This window comes from Mytilus californianus, unplaced genomic scaffold (genome assembly GCF_021869535.1).
Source record: "Mytilus californianus isolate M0D057914Y unplaced genomic scaffold, xbMytCali1.0.p SCAF_12, whole genome shotgun sequence".
NCBI lineage: Eukaryota > Metazoa > Mollusca > Bivalvia > Mytilida > Mytilidae > Mytilus > Mytilus californianus.
In genome coordinates, this window is record NW_026262604.1 from 60056788 (window position 1) to 60074893 (window position 18106).

Consider the following 18106-nt stretch of genomic DNA (forward strand, 5'->3'; position numbering starts at 1 on the left):
CAAAGGGAGGTAATTCTAACTGTCTGCTACATATTACCGAGATATTAGCAACAATCAAAATGTAAAAGGATTTTTTAGTTGCATAAGCATAAAAATTCCCAAATATATTGCCTTTGATGTAAACACAGACCTATATAGGTAAACAATATACGTATATTTAACTTAATCATGAAAACGTCTCTCATAAAAAGGGACAAACATTGCTTTACGGATGTTGTTGATGATGTTGACATTCATGAAGACTTCAGATGACCCCTCTTTATTTATCACGCAAAATCTTAATGCACTTAATCAAAACAATTTTTAACATAATTGATTCAGGATGCAATCGATGTAGAAACAAATATGAAGCAGATGGACTTTGACCCACATGTGCAGGGTAAAATGTTGGTCCCAGCAGGTACATGCAATAGTTTAGGTCTTTAATGAGGGGCTTAAACTTAAAGGGGGTTTGAGCATGGATAAACAGGGAATAGCATGGCTACACTTTTATACATATTAGCAATGGCATTGTCAGAGATAGAAATATATTGAAGAATATAAAAAATTCAGCCAAGATGCTATAGAAATTACTGAGATGCAACCAATGTCCTAATTTTTGAACTGACTTAATTCTCATATATATTTATTATTATTTGCTGACGATACTGTTCTGCTAGCAAAGTCCCCTGATGCATTGCAAATTTTATTAGATAAACTTTCAGTATACTGCAGGAGGTGGAATATAACTTAATAAGGACAAAACAAAAATTGTTGTGTTTCGAAATAGCTGGAAGCCCGTTACTGATCAGTTTTATTTCGAGTTCAAGAACTTGAAATCCTCAACTCCTATACATATCTTGGTATGCTTTTACATTTCAATGGTAAATTTGTTCAATCTGAAAAAAGAATGGCACAACATGGAGCTAGAGCACTTTTATCTTTAATTAATTCCATGAAAAGAGTATTTTAATACATGTATTGGACCAACATGACCAAGTCAAGTCAAAAGTGTTTTTTATTCAATAGTAAGGTTGGATCTGTTCTGAACTATGCATCCGAGGTATGGGGATTTCATTGGGCCAACGATGTAGAGTATGTTCATGATCGTTTTTGTTGCTATATACTCAACTTGGGTGAAACTGCACCAATTTAGTTTTTATGTAGAACATCAAGCTAGCTCCTGATGTGTATTTTAAGAAAATATAGAATTGTTGAATATTGGTTGCATTTAATTCATGACCAACCTAATATTGTTTACGTCATACAATGTATACAAAATTTTATGTATCATGTGTATTGATGGGTGTAAAGGCAAAAAAAATTGGGCATCCAATGTAAGAGGCCTTTTGGCAATGTTTGGTCAGTTTAGGTTTGAATTATATATGGATTAACCAAGATAACATAAATGTATCATTTGACTTTTAATATTAACGATGATTAAATCTCATATCAAAGACCAATATTATCAAAGCTGGTATGCCTCACACTAATGCTTGTGAAAAATTGTCCATCTTTAAATGTTTTAAATTAAATTTTTGTATGGAGAATTATTTGCTATATGATTTTAATAACTTGAATACCAATATTCTTACCAAATTACGCAGTGGAAGCTTAAAATTAAATTTAGAAACAGGTCGCTTTGACAATATTGCTAGAAGCAATCATATTTCTGTAGATGTTGTAAAATGAATAATATTGAAGATGAATTCCATTTTGTGTTGATTTGTCCTGTATTTATAGAACACTTAGATGTAACTTTTTGCCAAAGTATTATTGTTCATCATTGTTCATGGCCAAATACATGGAAGCTAAATTTTTGATACATGCTGGGTCAAAAAGTGTAACAAAGAAACTATGTAATTATCTAACATGTCTAAACAATGCTAAAGGCTGCATGGAAATTAAGATCACAAATTATCATTTACTAGACATGCTAGAGTTTAAGGAATTGTGATTGTATGTGTATTTAGCATGTATAGTTAAAATCTAATAAAAATCATGCTAAATTTGTGTCATTATTGGTCAGTGTATCAAATAAGGAAGTCTTTCTGTAAATTATTGTTATGTTATTAAATTATTTACTGATCTAAAATGCAATGCTCAACAAACATACTCATGATACTACATTTGTAAGTCGTCCGAAGACACATTGGTTTTCGCACTCTAACTTTAGTTTAAGTGAATGGATCTCTACGAAATTTTACCAAAAATCAATACCACAAAAGGAAAGTTGGGATTGATTTTGAGGGTTATGGTACCAACAGTTAAGGAATTAGGGACCAAAAAGGGGCAAAAAACAAGCATTTTTCTAGTTTCATGACAATAACTTGTGTGTTAGTGTATGGAATTCTCTGACATTGTACAAGGTTCCATATCACAAAGGGAAAGCTGGAATTGAGTTTGGGGGTAATTGCCTAAAACGTTTAGGAATAAGGGGCCAAAAATAAGCATTTTTCTAGTTTCCAGACAATAAAAAGTTCTTAAACCACATTCATTCTGTGTCAGAAACCTGTGCTGTGTCAAACATTTAATCACAATCCAAATCAGTGCTGTATCAAGCTTGAATGTTGTGTCCATACTTGCCCCAACTGTTCAGGGTTCGACCTCTGCGGTCGTATCAAGCTGCGCCCAGCAGAGCATTTTATATAGTTTGTTCTTATGTTGTGCTGTAACACCACTGTCCCAGGTTAGGGGGAGTGTTGAGTGCTCACAAGCATGTTTAGTCCGGCCACATTCTTTACAATGTATGTGCCTGTCCCAAGTCAGGCGCCTGTAGTTCAGTGGTTGTCTTTGGTTCATGTCTGTCATACTTGTTTTTCATAAATTGTTTTCTCAATTGAATTGTTTCATATTCATGTCAGGGCCTTTTATAGCCGACTATACAGTATGGGTTTTTCTCATTGTTGAAGGCTGTACTGTTGCCTATAATTGCTTACATCCACTTCATTTGAACTTTGGTGGATAGTTGTCTCATTGGCAATCATACCATATCTCCTTATTTTTATATACTAAGACAAGCAGCAAAAAAAAATCAATTTTACTTAATTTAGATTTTTTACATGTTTTAGAAAGCATTTTATTAACAGATTAAGCTTCACTAAGTATGAACACAGTTCAAAAAGACACCAACATATACTCTCGCACAAACATATTTACATACATTTGTGCTTGATTAAGAAAACACAAAAATTATTTTGATTTGAAAAAAAACAAACCTAAATCGTTAAATTATCATGATTATCACGAAGAAAGTTGTGCCCACAAACTGTCAGTGGAGGTGTACTACAACAGATGTACAGTGCATGTATACGTATCTGTTTATTACACTCAATAATAATGGATTGACCAGATCTACAGACCTTTGGTTTAGTAAGGTCCCTGACATACCAGCATTAGATTAAACATTTACATCATGTACATGGGTTAAGTCAAATGTAACTTGCTTTTTTTGTTGAACAGTTTAAACATAAGGTGAAAGCCAAGGACAAGTATTTTTGCACTTGCTATTTAGAATCATTATCATGATAATTATTGTTAAACTATGGATCCAACCTTTATTTATTTACTGTTTTATTTTGTATTTTAAACAGATGTAGCTGAATGGGTGTAAATTTGAAAGAAACATCTGCTGTAGATGTGCTAAATACCACTGATATTACACTTACTTCTCCCGTGACAAAGGGAGGTAACCTAGGTAGAAATGTCAAAAATGGTGATGAACATTTTCATGTTGAGGAGCATAAACTTAATTCTAAGGTAAGTAATAGAGATAAACATGGGAAGGTTGAGTTCTCGTATTACTAGTTAAAGCTGCCAGATATTGATCATGTTGATGTGCCAGTAACGATCTATGACTCTTTAACACACAAAAAAACTATTATATCTTTGCATCGGAAATATCGGGGTGTGGGATTTTCTCGCTGTGTTGAAGACCTAGTGGTGGCCTTGGGCTGTTTTCTGCTCTTTGGTCGGGTTGTTGTCTCTTTGACACATTCCCCATTTCCATTCTCAATTTTATTATATAACGATATACCTTTATTGTTGTTTGTCATCTTTATATGACAAAAAATGTATAAAGTGGATGGTCTTCAACAATGATTGCTGAAATATTACTAAATATCAAGTGACAAATATTACATGCATATTCATGTTGATTCAGAATGAAGAATGAAAACTGAATACTGTAAATTCAGAAATTATTGTGTCCGTTTTTTATTGCAATTGTTGAAAAATGGACACAAATAGATTACTTATTGCAATTTAAGGAAAATTAATGTTGCATACAATTAATGCTTATCTGAATTAACAGTAGCTTCACACTTATATATATCAAAATTTTGTTGTGATGAAGGAAGATTGAGTAGAAGAATAAACTTACAACATTCTCATTACATTATAGGTCCCGAACCATAACAAGATCATCACATCTTTGGTGGCAGGAGCGGTAGCTGGTGCTGTAGCCAAAACTGTAATCGCACCATTAGACAGAACAAAAATAAATTTCCAGGGTAAGTCCTATTTATCAAAACTAAATTTGAGAAATCAGTTTTCCTTTATGTGTATTTATTTATTTCCTCCATTTAAACATGTATTCTAGACTGGCATAAGTAGAAAGTAGTTCAAATCCTACCAAAGTCTAGGACTTTCAAAAACTGTGTTTGTATATTATTCCTACCATTATAATGAATACTTTAGGACATTATACAAATATTCTCTTATTTTAGTAGATTGATGGGGGGAAGAAGAGGCTATTTGAAGTTTGACAAATTTTGATTGAGCTCACCTTGTCTATATAAAAGTAAAAAGATGCCAAGAGGGCAATCTAAATCCATAAGTGGAAGAAAGACATACAACACTATGGCCAAAATCAGAAAACATCAAAAAGCAAAGCAACAGACCAAAAAACAACAAACAGAAAAATACAGATTGACCAAAACAAAGCACACAGGTGCTCTTAAATGGCAGTTAGTGACACCCTGTTTAAATTCTTCCTTGAATCATAACATGTGAAAGCATCCTACAATTTTGGAATGGGAAATGTTTCTTGTCAAAAGTGGCATTAACTGTCGATCTCGCCATTGCTCAAATTTTTCAGTACCTGGAACAGTCATTTAACAGTGAATTACGCTAAGTTATTATGTGAAATAACTATTTAAATCTTTTGTATGAATAAAAAAATTTTGTTTAAGTCTTTTGTACATGTATGACAGTCAGGGATATAACTCTATAGGGTTATTACAGAAAATAACTTCCATGTGTTATTACAGATACTTTCATGAGTTGTCTACTCTTTATTCCTTAAATTTTCTAAATCTGTAATAACATATGTTTGTTATTTGTAAAATAAATCAAAAATATTTTAATCTATAGTGGGCTCTAGGGAACTCTTGAGACTTTGCGCAGAAACTAAATACATAGCCTTGATAATGTTTGAATTAAAGTAATACATTTTTGATTAACCATGGTAAATCAATGAGATGAGGCTTTTAAGGGATCAACTTAGCTGTAATAACAAGGCTTAGTTATTAAAGGAATGTAACTTATTGTATGAGCCACTTGGGAATTACTGGGAAGCTTGCACAGAACCTTATTACATGCTCTGGTCATCATTTCTTACAATAAATTAAAATACATTGTAATTAAGCATGATGTATGTCTGGTCAAATGCTTTGGAGTGATGTAGAGAAGCTGTGATAACACCCTTTAGTTATTACAGGCATGTTTTTTTCTGTAATAACATAGGTGTAGTATGCATAATTGGCAAACTGTGAACTGTTATATCTTTCTATAGTTGAGTATACATAAAGACAATAGTAATATCAATAGAACTTGTATACATTTTAACTAAACTTATGATGTATATCCCTATATGAAACATGTAACATACATATATTATCACAGTTCTTTGACTTTTTAGTCCACAATAACAAATGTATGTTATTTTTCTATAATAACCCTATAGAGTTATATCCCTGACTGTATGAATATAACAAAACAGTTTTGAGGATTCTTTTTTACTTTCAGTATCGAACAGACGGTTTTCTTTCAAATCAGCCATTAAGTTTATTTTCCATACAGTAAAACATGAAGGTTTTATATTTCTATGGAGAGGCAATTCTGCCACAATGTTGAGAATTGTTCCATATGCTGCAATACAATACACAGCCCATGAACAGTATAAAAGAATGCTTAACAGAAACCGACGGAAAAAGTAAGCTGCCTATTTTGTTGAGCATTTATTGCATTTATTGTTTTTTTACACAGGAGATAAACATATGAACATACAGTAAAATAATGTTTCATCAAGTTATAGTGCAATCATGACAATTGTAGTATAAATGAATTCAGAACTTTTAGAAACATGAGAAATCTGAGGAATCGCTGAAATTGTTTTAACATTTCTAAGAGTGTTGATTGCTAGCTTTTCATTACTTAACTACTGAGACCAAATAAAAGATGTATGTGGTGACTGTTGATTGCTGACCTTGATTTTTTGCTGCTGACCTCAATCAGTTATTCTACATATATAGCATTATATAGGATAAAACTTAACAAGAAGACAAATATATACCAAACATGCAAAAGCACAGGGGGAGAAAGATAAATTTTTCACTGGAACTTGAACTTTCAATTTTAGATTTTTTTGTTCATTTTAAAGATGAGGTCAAGTAGTTAACAATCATGTCCACAGAATAAATGTAGTTGTGGCCTTATGTAAAAGGCTCTCCTAAGTGTTTTTGTAAAAAAAAAAAGTTTTGTCAATTTTCCACAAGTAACGACCACATGCAAGTATCAACTACATGTATATAATTAACTACCATGTAAGTCTATATGAATAACCCTCTCATATAAATACTTATTTTGTACTTGCATGTGCTGGATGTACAATGTATCTGACTCGAAGATATATGTCAAAATGTGTAATTTTTGTTGAAAAATCTAATTTATGCTATCTTTCTTTGTTTCAACTGCAAAATATTTGTCAATATTCTTAATATTTGAAATTCCTTACAATTAAATCTTTGACAACACATGTACATTTCATAGTTTTTGATAAATTAAGTAGTGTTGAAACTGTCTGTCCTATTTTTATTACTTGACTTTACAATCATTCTAATAAAATATGTTCATTTAGGACTAAAATAAAAAAAACATGTGTTTTGAGTCTTATTTGAGCTTCAAATTTCTTCAAGAATGAAGTTGATTTAAACCATGTTAAACACCTAATGTATAATTTTGTATTACAGGCATTTACCACCACATTTGAGGTTTTTAGCTGGATCGTTAGCCGGTGTAACATCCACATCCTTAACATATCCTTTAGATCTAGTCAGGGCCAGGATGGCTGTCACAGAGAAAAATCTGTAAGTCAAATTATCAGGGGTTCAGATTAGTATTAGTCCGAGGTCAGTGAATGGTCTTTAATGGAAAGAATTAACTCTTCCCTTATAACCTAACTCTAACACTAGCCCTTAATCCTAAGCCAATTTTTACCATAAACAAATTCCTAGGCTACCTCTGAAGTACAGGACCCTGTTATGTAATGGAGAGGAAAATCCATTGAACATGCATATGTTCATGATGTTCAAAATAGAACAATATATTTTATATAATCAGGCAATTACTTGACATGCCAACAATCACTCGGACTCCCCACTTCCAGTTTGACACTGAACATTGAACCTCAACTTTCAACAATGTCTCATTGTTTCAGTTAACCGCCTTGATGGTCTCGTGGTAGGGTGTTCGCCTCGAGTGCGGGAGGTCGTGGGTTTGAACCCCGGTCATGTCAAACCAATGACTTAAAATTGGTATTTGCTGCTTCTCTTCTAAACATGCAGCATTAAGGAGTAAGAGCAAAGACTGGTCAGCTCAGAGTCAGAATAATGTGTCCGGGAAAGGTGACATGTCTTCCTGCGGACTCTTACCTTGTGAACTAGCACGTTAAAAATCCTGATCGTTAGAAATCCAGCTCAGCGTGTCAGTCTACTACAAAGCATGGTAAATATTCATATTACATTAACATGTTCTTGTCCTGAATATGTGTATTAATTTGCCACTGCAAGTTAAGCAGCCATCCATCATCATCATTGTTTCAGTTGACTTTTTTCAAACAACCCGACAGTTGTAACCGTGGGCTGCATATGAAATATAGTATTTGGTTTGGACACTTTTAAATTTTGCCATTTTGAACGAAATCCACATTTATGATAAAACTAATTTTTTTTAGTCACATTTGAATGCAATCAACTAAAAATTCTGAATCGTTTCCTACCTGAAATGTTCTTAAATGTTCGCTTATCTAAAAATACTACCATCGCTAACATTTTTAACAATAAAAATCGTGGTTACCCTTCTATTGATAAGTGTCATGCCAAAAAATGACTTACATGTCCCCGTCTTTCCACCAACAATACGGTAAGGTCCACGTTTAATGGTCGCACATTTTCTTTAAATTTTGAAACTGATATAACTTGAAAAACAAACAGTATAATTTATTTACTCACATGAAACAAACCGGGATGCGGTATTCAGTACGTAGGTGAAACTGGACTACATTTATCTAAGCGCACTCAAGAACATCTGTATCGTTTTAAAAAACCCAATAAATTCAAAAGTATCATTTATCAACACCTTAAGAAGCACAATCATCCTATTAAATATTTAGCAGTTCAACCTTTAGAAGTAGTTAATAAGCAGCCTGGTGAATCTCATTCAAAGTTTGTACGATCGCGGAAAATAATTGAATTAAATTGGATTAAAAAATTACAGACAGTCTACCCTCTCGGTCTTAATGATAATATCATGGGAATTGGTAATATATCAAGAACCGATTCTGTTAACATTTTGGATATAGTTTCTAAAACTGTTCGTAAAAACCGTTCTCATGGTCGTAGAAAAAATCGCAATCAAAGAAAATTTCGGACCAATCATACCATTATTTCTGACATAATTTCTATTTCAAAAAACAACGGCAGACATTATCTGTTAACAAAGCTCTGTCACTACCGGTTAATAAGTTAAATAAAATTTTAGAGGATTGCAACACAATTTCATATAGCAGTCCTAAGTATGAAATCGTTCAAATTATAATGGCATATTGTTATTCTAAACTGTTTCCCAAAATTGATCGCCCTGAAGATCATAAAAAACAGTTTATTAAAATAAAGTATGTCAATAAAGGTTTTGATTTTGTAAATATTGCCGGTATTTTCAACGACCATTCTGTTAAAGAACAAATTCCGGGATATTTTGATAATACTGAGCTCCCTCTTATTTGTTATATTTACAAGAAATCTACCCGGAAATTTGTGTTTAATTATAGCCAATTGTGTAAAGATGTTAATATCAGTGAAAATACACCTACTTCATGTAATTGCAGTAATTCCGAATACATTTATGGACCCATTTCCCATGTTATAACAGGAGATCTTAACATCGTTCAAGACCGAGAGTTAAAATCATTCCTCAGTAAAGGACCTAAATATCGTTCCCCGTCAATTATTAATTGGAATGAGTGTCGTAATATCATCCACGACTCACTCCATACTTACTGTTTGAAATGGATAAAACGGGAAAAAGCTGACAAAAAATCTTTGGACTCTTTTTTTAAATCAGTAATGAACATAGTTGATATATGTATTCAACATTTTAAAGAACATTTTACTCTTAACAATAACCACAATAAACCTATTTCTCGTATCAAACATAAACTAAAAGAACTAGCCAAGGAATTTGTTTTTGTCCCGGCCGATAAAGCTGCTAATAATATTATTATTGTTTGACGTAAATTTTACATTGAGGTTCTGAAAAAAGAAATCACCAATTCACCAACATTCCAACTGACTCCATTTTCAGAAAACGACATCTGTAACAAACATAAACTTTTAGCTACCGCTTTACAAGCAGAACCAAATACAATGAAAGTCCCAACTATGTATTGGCTTCCGAAGCTACACAAAACACCTTACAAATATAGATTCATTTCGTCTTCAAGCCATTGTTCCACTACTAAATTGTCTATTCTTCTTACCAGTACACTTGGTACAATCAAAAACCTGATAATAAATTGTTCAAATAAGGCCTTCGAAAATAGTGGAATTAATTACTTTTGGAGTGTCAAGAACTTGTTGGAAGTACTTGATAAATTGCATGCATATATTGGTGATTTTGAATCTGTTCAAAGTTTTGATTTTTCTACCCTATATACCACATTGCCTCACATTCTAATTAAGAAAAAATTCACACACCTAATTAAATGGGCATTTAAAAAGTCAGAATGTGAATATATATGTTCAAACTCTTTTAGGTCATTTTTTAGTAGCAATAAACAAAAAAACTATGTCAATTGGACATGCTTTGATACTATATATGCCCTTGAATTTTTACTAGATAACATTTTTGTTCGCTTTGGAGATTCCGTATATCGTCAGGTTATCGGAATTCCAATGGGGACTAACTGTGCACCACTTATTGCGGACCTTTTTTTGTATTGCTATGAGTTACAATTTATGACAAAAATCAGCAAAGACCCATCGAAATAACATCTGATACACAAATTTAATAATACTTTTAGATATTTGGATGATATTTTGGCTCTCAATAATGACGACTTCAGTATGTATACTAAAGAAATTTATCCTGTTGAACTTACTTTAAATAAAGCTAATACTAACAATGACCACTGCCCTTTCCTCGATCTTGATATCTATATCATTAACGGAAAGCTTAATACTAAAATATATGATAAAAGAGATGATTTTTCATTTCCTATCGTTAATTATCCATTTTTAGATGGTGACGTTCCCTTGTCACCATCTTACGGTGTTTATATATCTCAACTTGTACGATTCGCTCGTGTATGTAACAATGTTTTAGATTTTAACGAGAGAAATTTATGTATTACTGAAAAATTATTACACCAGGGTTTTCGATATCACAAACTAGTCAAAACATTTACTAAATTTTATCATCGGTATAAGGATATCATTCGTAAATATAGCTCAACATGCAGACTTCTTATACATTCAGGTATTTTACATCCAATTTTTTATGGAAATATTCTTTATAAAGCACAAAAATGTCAGTATTCACCTCTGAAGCTAACAAAACCTATAAATAGACTTATTAAGAAAGGATATAGTTACGATACTGTTGTCAGGTCATTAAAGATTGCATATTTTGGCGTTAATATTGATTCACTTATAGGGTCTTTGCATCGGCACTAAACACATTTATTTAAAAACCAGTTGTTGGCATGACACTGGTTATGTTCTTCTCATATATGTTATGATGGTATGATACTAAACCCCTAACGGGAAGGATTGTGCCTGATATTCATATGATGAAGACATAATCTTTCAATCAGTTTAATTGAAGTCTGGAGCTGGCATTTTCAGTTAACTGCTAGTAGTCTGTTGTTATTTATGTATTATTGTCAGTTTGTTTATTTTCTTTGGTTACATCTTCTGACATCAGACTCGGACTTCTCTTGAACTGAATTTTAATGTGCGTATTGTTATGCGTTTACTTTTCTACATTGGCTAGAGGTATAGGGGGAGGGTTGAGATCTCATAAACATGTTTAACCCCGCCGCATTTTTGCCTCTAGCCTTTGTTAGTCTTGTATTATTTTTAATTTTAGTTTCTTGTGTACAATTTGGAGTTTAGTATGGCGTTCATTATCACTGAACTAGTATATATATTTGTTTAGGGGCCAGCTGAAGGACGCCTCCGGGTGCGGGAATTTCTCGCTGCATTGAAGACCTGTTGGTGACCTTCTGCTGTTGTCTGTTCTATGGTCGGGTTGTTGTCTCTTTGACACATTCCCCATTTCCATTCTCAATTTTATTGTGAAACTAACATCTTGAAACACATGAAAAAAGCCAAGTAAAATTTTTTTTGTTAAAAAAAAATTTTAAAAACAAATTAAGGAAATTAAGAGCAGTGTATGTGACAAACAAGACATTAATTTGATTTGGTTCATGGGCACATTACATGTCATATACCAGGTCAATAACATTGTACATGTACAAAAGTTTCCTAAAACTGGATTATTACGCTAACGTTCTCATTTAGTCATCTTTATAGCAAGCACCCATCTACCCTGTGATTCAATCTGTACCAGTAATGGCTTTTATCAAACCACCTTAGGAATTTACACAAACTTGTATATAAATTAATACATGCTCACTGAGATTTTTATATTTGTAGGTATTCTAATTTATTTCAAGTGATAATCAAGACATATCGTCAGGAAGGATTTCGGACATTATGGCGAGGGTATCTGCCAACAGTTTTAGGCTCAACTATGTACTCAGGGACTAGTTTTTTCACGTATGAAACACTGAAGAAACATCATGCAGGTAATATTATTATGCCCCACCTAGGGGCATTATGTTTTTCAGTCTGTGCGTCCATTTGTTCGTCTGTTCTTTCGTTCGTCTGTTTGTTCGTCCGTCCGTCCGTCTGTCCTGCTTCAGGTTAAAGTTTTTGGTTAAAGTTTTTGGTCAAGGTAGTTTTTGATGAAGTTGAAGTCCAATCAACTTGAAACTTAGTACACATGTTCCTTATGATATGATCTTTCTAATTTTGATGCCAAATTAGAGTTTTGACCCCAATTTCACAGTCCACTGAACATAGAAAATGATAGTGTGAGATTCAGGTTAAAGTTTTTGGTCAAGGTAGTGTTTGGTGAAGTTGAAGTCCAGTCAACTTGAATCTTAGTACACATGTTCCCTATGATATGATCTTTCTAATTTTAATGCCAAATTAGAGTTTTGACCCAAATTTCATGGTTCACTGAACATAGAAAATGATAGTGCGAGTGGGGCATCCATGTACTACGGACACATTCTTGTTGTTAAATGTTATAGTAAACAGTAAAATGGTTTACTCCCAAAGATTATCTTGCTCTGCTTTCATGTGCCATATAATTCCTCAAGCATTTTTTCCTCAAATCTTTGAACTTTTTTCATAATTTTATTTTTTTCACATGTTTGACCTAGCTCCTATGAGTGGCTCATTAACATTATTATACCATTATATTATACATATTTCAAGCACCATGTCACCATGTCCAATGGTTCCACTGTCTGTTTATCAGTTCTTTGGTCCAACTGTTATTTTTGTTACACATTTCTCTAAGACAACTGAACAGAATTACTTCACATTTGGTTAGCAGCTTGACAGTGATGAGTTGTATTGTGTGAGCCTTCTTTGGAACATGAGGTACCTTCTTCCTGCTTACCAATATTTGAATCTGAAATATTTTATGTATGACCCATTATTTGCTGTTAAGCCTTAGGAGTGGGACATCCAACCTAAAAATTAGAATTCATCATGCATAAACAAATATGCTTTTTCCTGAATCTTTGATATCTTTACTTAAGTAAATATATGTTGAATGCACTTAATATTAATATGACACATTTCTGCATTACTATGGAACAGAAGGAATTCATTTTTTGGTCAGCAGCTTAATATTCATGAGTTGTAATGTGTGAGTGCTTTACCAACCTTTCCGACACCTACTTCCTGTGAACTGATACTTTGAATCTTTCAGTATGTTGATAGCACTTCATATTTTCATCAAACAGTACTGAAAAGTGATGAACAGCTTGACAGTGATAACTTGTAATGTATAAGGACTTTTCAGAACTGTCAGACACTTACTTAGAACTGTAATTTGATACTTTGAATTACTAGTGGTGGAATTCGTAGCAAGACAATGTGTGCAACTATATATAACTACTTGTTCAACTGAGAATTACATTAATTTGGTAGTTCTAAGTAATACCTCCCACCGAATCTGCAAAAGAGAGGCGAAAAATACCAAAAGGACATTAAAACTCATATAAGTTGAAAATAAACTGACAACCACCTAAAAAAAAGAAAAAGACCAATAGACAAACAACAGTACACAAAACACAACACAACATTGTGTACAAGCTTTTTATATACAAACTGCCAAGTGAAAAAAATAATGGCTTCCTCCAAGAACAAACTGTAAACATCAGTTCTAAAGGGATATACATTTGTAGTTATATATGGTTGGTACTAAGCTTAAAAACAACCAACAAAAAACAGACCTGAAGTTCCAATCTTAATAAAAATAAGGAGATGTGGTATGATTGCCAATAAAACAACTATCTATAGAATACTCACAGCTACTGAAAACTAGTTCAAAGTCTTAATTTTTACTACAGGTAATAATTATAGATCAGGACATAAAACAATGTAAAATTATTGTTTCTCAAATGAAATATGACATAATGAATATTTACCAAATGCCAAATCCTTACTGCCCATGAAAAAAATGTGTTTTTTCCTGCATTTTGATATAATTAAATCCTGAAATCTAATATTCCAGACGATTTAATTGACTATTCTAAAATCCCTCATTCCCAAAAAGAGTCCTTCCGCCCCTCATATCTTTATGAAAATGATTGAATTTGAAGGTATATTTTAACAGAATATGCCAAAGGAGAAGAGCCAAAGCCTATAGAGAGATGGTGTATGGGTGCTGTAGCAGGGTTTGCTTCACAATCTCTATCCTATCCATTAGATATTGTTAGACGACGGATGCAAACAGCTGGTATGTAAAACACCTTATTACATTGGTTGCAATGAATTACATTGATTTCCCATTGTAATAAAAACCGATAATTTCACATGTGAAATAAACGTGGTTATTTCACTCCTCTGACGTCATACAACAATAGGCGTTGTCAAGACGTCGATAACGTCGGATCAAAACAAATTGTGAATGCGTAGAAAAAGATATAGTTCCTTACATTTTCTACTTTAATTTCATAAAAATAGCCATTTGCCAATGTAATAAAAAGAATAACTAATCAAAGAATTCAAATATCGAAAAATATTCAACTCGTGACCGAACAACACTGATAATTAACTCATGCGCTACGCGCATTCGTGAATTAATGTGTTGTTCGGTCACTCGTTGAATATTTTTCTCTATTTGAATTCTTCGATTAGTTATTCTATAATTCTTATGCTGTAAATTCAGAAATTTTTTGCAATGTTTTTACTATTGCGAAATTACAAGGAAAGGTAGGCATAAAAATAAATCTCGCATTTGATATTTTGATAGCATTATTTAAATGCAGCATTTCCTTAAAATCGCAATAATTTATTTGTATTCTTTGTTCAACAATAGCATTAATAGATACTGTTAACAATACTTTTTTTTGCGAGCAATTCATTTTAGCGAGTAGAAAAAAATAAATTGCTGTGAATACCTAAAACTTTGATCTACCTTGATATAAATAAGATCTAAAAAATTGTGAATATAAGTCGTTGCAAAGACGGCTAGATAGGCCTAAAGGAAAACTAAAGTATGAGCCAAAATAAGTTAGTTTACAGTACACATAATGATTTCTGTTTCTACAGTACCTTTGAAATTATTATTGTTTTAGGTTGTACAGGTTATGTCAATGACTACACTGGTATTACTGTGACTCCAATAGAATTGTAATGTTAACAATTGATACACTTTATTGTTTAAGGTTGTACGGGTCATGTCAATGACTACACTGGTATTACTGGACTCACATAGAATTGTAATGTTAACAATTGATACACTTTATTGTTTAAGGTTGTACGGGTCATGTCAATGACTACACTGGTGTTACTGTGACTCACATAGAATTGTAATGTTAACAATTGATACACTTTATTGTTTAAGGTTGAACGGGTCATGTCAATGACTACACTGGTATTACCGTGACTCACATAGAATTGTAATGTTAACAACTGATACACTTTATTGTTTAAGGTTGAACGGGTCATGTCAATGACTACACAGGTATTACGGTGACTCACATAGAATTGTAATGTTAACAACTGATACACTTTATTGTTTAAGGTTGAACGGGTCATATCAATGACTACACAGGTACTACCGTGAGTCACATAGAATTGTAATGTTAAATGTTGATACACTTTATTGTTTTAGGTTGTACGGGTCATGTCAATGACTACACTGGTATTTGGGTGACTGCCACAAGTGTATACAGAGAAGAAGGAATTATAAGGGGATTATATAAAGGCCTAAGTATGAACTGGATCAAAGGACCTATAGCTGTTGGAGTTAGCTTTACTACATTTGATATTACTTTACAATGGCTACGAAAACAAACAATTTTTCACATAGATGAATAATTTGATAAATGTTTTAGCTAATATATGACTGCTGAAATGTTTCATTCCCAAATTGACTTAACCAGAACATGATTGATAGTGTAAACAGTGAACCATCTCTTTCAATTTTTAGAATACTTGTATGCATCAATGCTGGATTTAAATTGACATATTCCTGTTCATGTTTTAGATTTAAAGGGAAAAAAAAGAATGTGTGTTGAGGGTTTCTCCGCTAAGAATTTTCAAGGTCCATATGTTATGATATTGAAGGGGAGTGGGTTTGTCATAGATAGATGTTTGGACCTAGTAAAATATACATATCATTTTATCATAAGTTCTCTTTTGTAATCTACCAATGAACAAAATGACATTGATTAACTTGGTTTACATCATCGTCTCATATTATGAATAAGAAATTACAATAACTTATATTGGTCAAAAGTTAATTGTGAAGAAATCTTCACAGAAACATCAAGGCTGAACACAAAATTAGGGAGTTGGGGAAACCCTAAACACAGAAACATCAAGGCTGAACACAAAATTAGGGGGTAGGGAAACCCTAAACACAGAAACATCAAGGCTGAACACAAAATTAGGGAGTAGGGAAACCCTAAACACAGAAACATCAAGGCTGAACACAAAATTAGGGGGTAGGGAAACCCTAAACACAAGTATTCGAAAATATAAATAAGAAAGGCTAATTTTGTGTAAACAGAGCTTATTATTTCTGATTATTATTTCTGATTAGTCTTTCCTTAGTACATTTTTCCTTTATTTGTCTTCTGTTTGTATATTTTTCAATGATATTTTGATGATTTCATTCTTTGACAGTGATATTATTATGTTCTGTTGACTCTAGATCTTAAAGAGTTATATCCCTTGAATTTTATGTAAACCCTTAAAACTATTTATTGAAGAAGTAACTAGTGCACAAAAATGATCCACAATAGTTTAGATAAGGCACTTGATAATCCTCACTTAACAACAAAATACAAACAATTTCTATTTTGTTCTGCTTTCATAATCAAAAAATTAGAATTTGCTCCTTGGGTTAGACGGCAGGGTGTTTGAAAGTTTAGTTATCTGACAATCACAGTTATAGAACAATAGGCAAAGCTTTGAAATAAACTGAAATTTGCAAGTAGTTTTTCTCACGGACTAATATTAACATTTACTTTATTATAAGCTTCATCAAGCTGTAAGTCTGCATTGTTATATCACTATAGATAATAGAAAATTTGTGAACAAGTGTAAAACACGGTACTAAAACTTATTACACCAAGACTTATACATGTTATAACTTTAATTCACAGTGGTTCAAACATATTTTTTTGTCTCAACATGTGATATTTTTTAAAACAGCTTTTTATAAAGTTATTAGAATTAAAACCAGTTCTAGAAAAAAAAGTAACAACATATATATCGTTTTATTGCATTTTTTAGTTGTTGTAATTATCAAGTTATTCAACCTTAAGCTTATTGTATTAATTCAAATACTTAGATACAGTTCAATTTGATACTTAAATGCAGTCATCTATTTTTATGAATATCTACAGAAATTGTGTTCTAGAATAACCTCAGTTTGTTTTTGATGCATTCATCAGTATTTAAGCTCCATAAGTCAAAATTTGTATGTATAATTGTCTTTCTGTTGTACAGTTATTTTATTTGAAGCATTTTTTTGGTGGATGTAGAGTTTCTTACCTCAATATTTACTCACTTTAAGTCTTATTTTTGTGCGAAATGATAATTATTTTTTGCTTCTTATCTTCTTTTTAATAAAGCTAACCATTTTTACATAAGGAATTATGCTCACTAGAATCAGGTCATAACATTTTTAGAATTTATTTTGCCCTTAACTACATTAATTTGTAAACATTTAAGGCCAGAGTGTCATCCTGTTATTTAAAAAACGCTGGTAAATTATTCCGTCTTTATGGTTATGGATAGTAACTGCACAACTA

At 32.3% G+C, this 18106-nt stretch overlaps 1 protein-coding gene across 3 annotated transcripts; it reads left to right on the forward strand.

Moving 5' to 3' along the window:
* Window positions 1-19: 19 nt before the first annotated feature.
* LOC127722130 (mitochondrial coenzyme A transporter SLC25A42-like) lies at window positions 20-16618 on the forward strand. 3 transcript variants are annotated; one of them, XM_052228972.1, is made up of 8 exons: window positions 20-138; window positions 3573-3738; window positions 4382-4490; window positions 6007-6193; window positions 7230-7346; window positions 12195-12346; window positions 14455-14577; window positions 15958-16618. In XM_052228972.1, the coding sequence occupies exons 2-8, from the start codon at window positions 3583-3585 to the stop codon at window positions 16161-16163; spliced, it is 1050 nt and encodes a 349-aa protein (XP_052084932.1). In that variant the 5' UTR covers window positions 20-138; window positions 3573-3582; the 3' UTR covers window positions 16164-16618. The 3 variants fall into 3 exon arrangements, with proteins under 3 accessions (XP_052084932.1, XP_052084933.1, XP_052084934.1); XM_052228973.1 differs by lacking the exon at window positions 15958-16618 and adding an exon at window positions 15598-15842; XM_052228974.1 differs by lacking the exon at window positions 15958-16618 and adding an exon at window positions 15509-15560.
* The last annotated feature ends 1488 nt before the right edge of the window (window positions 16619-18106 follow it).

Coding starts and splice junctions, on each gene's coding strand:
- LOC127722130 (XM_052228972.1), top strand. CDS start 3,583: ATGGGTGTAAATTTGAAAGAAACATCTGCTGTAGATGTGCTAAATACC. Junction 4,491..6,006: donor AACAAAAATAAATTTCCAGG/GTAAGTCCTATT, acceptor TTTTACTTTCAG/TATCGAACAGACGGTTTTCT. Junction 12,347..14,454: donor ACTGAAGAAACATCATGCAG/GTAATATTATTA, acceptor ATATTTTAACAG/AATATGCCAAAGGAGAAGAG.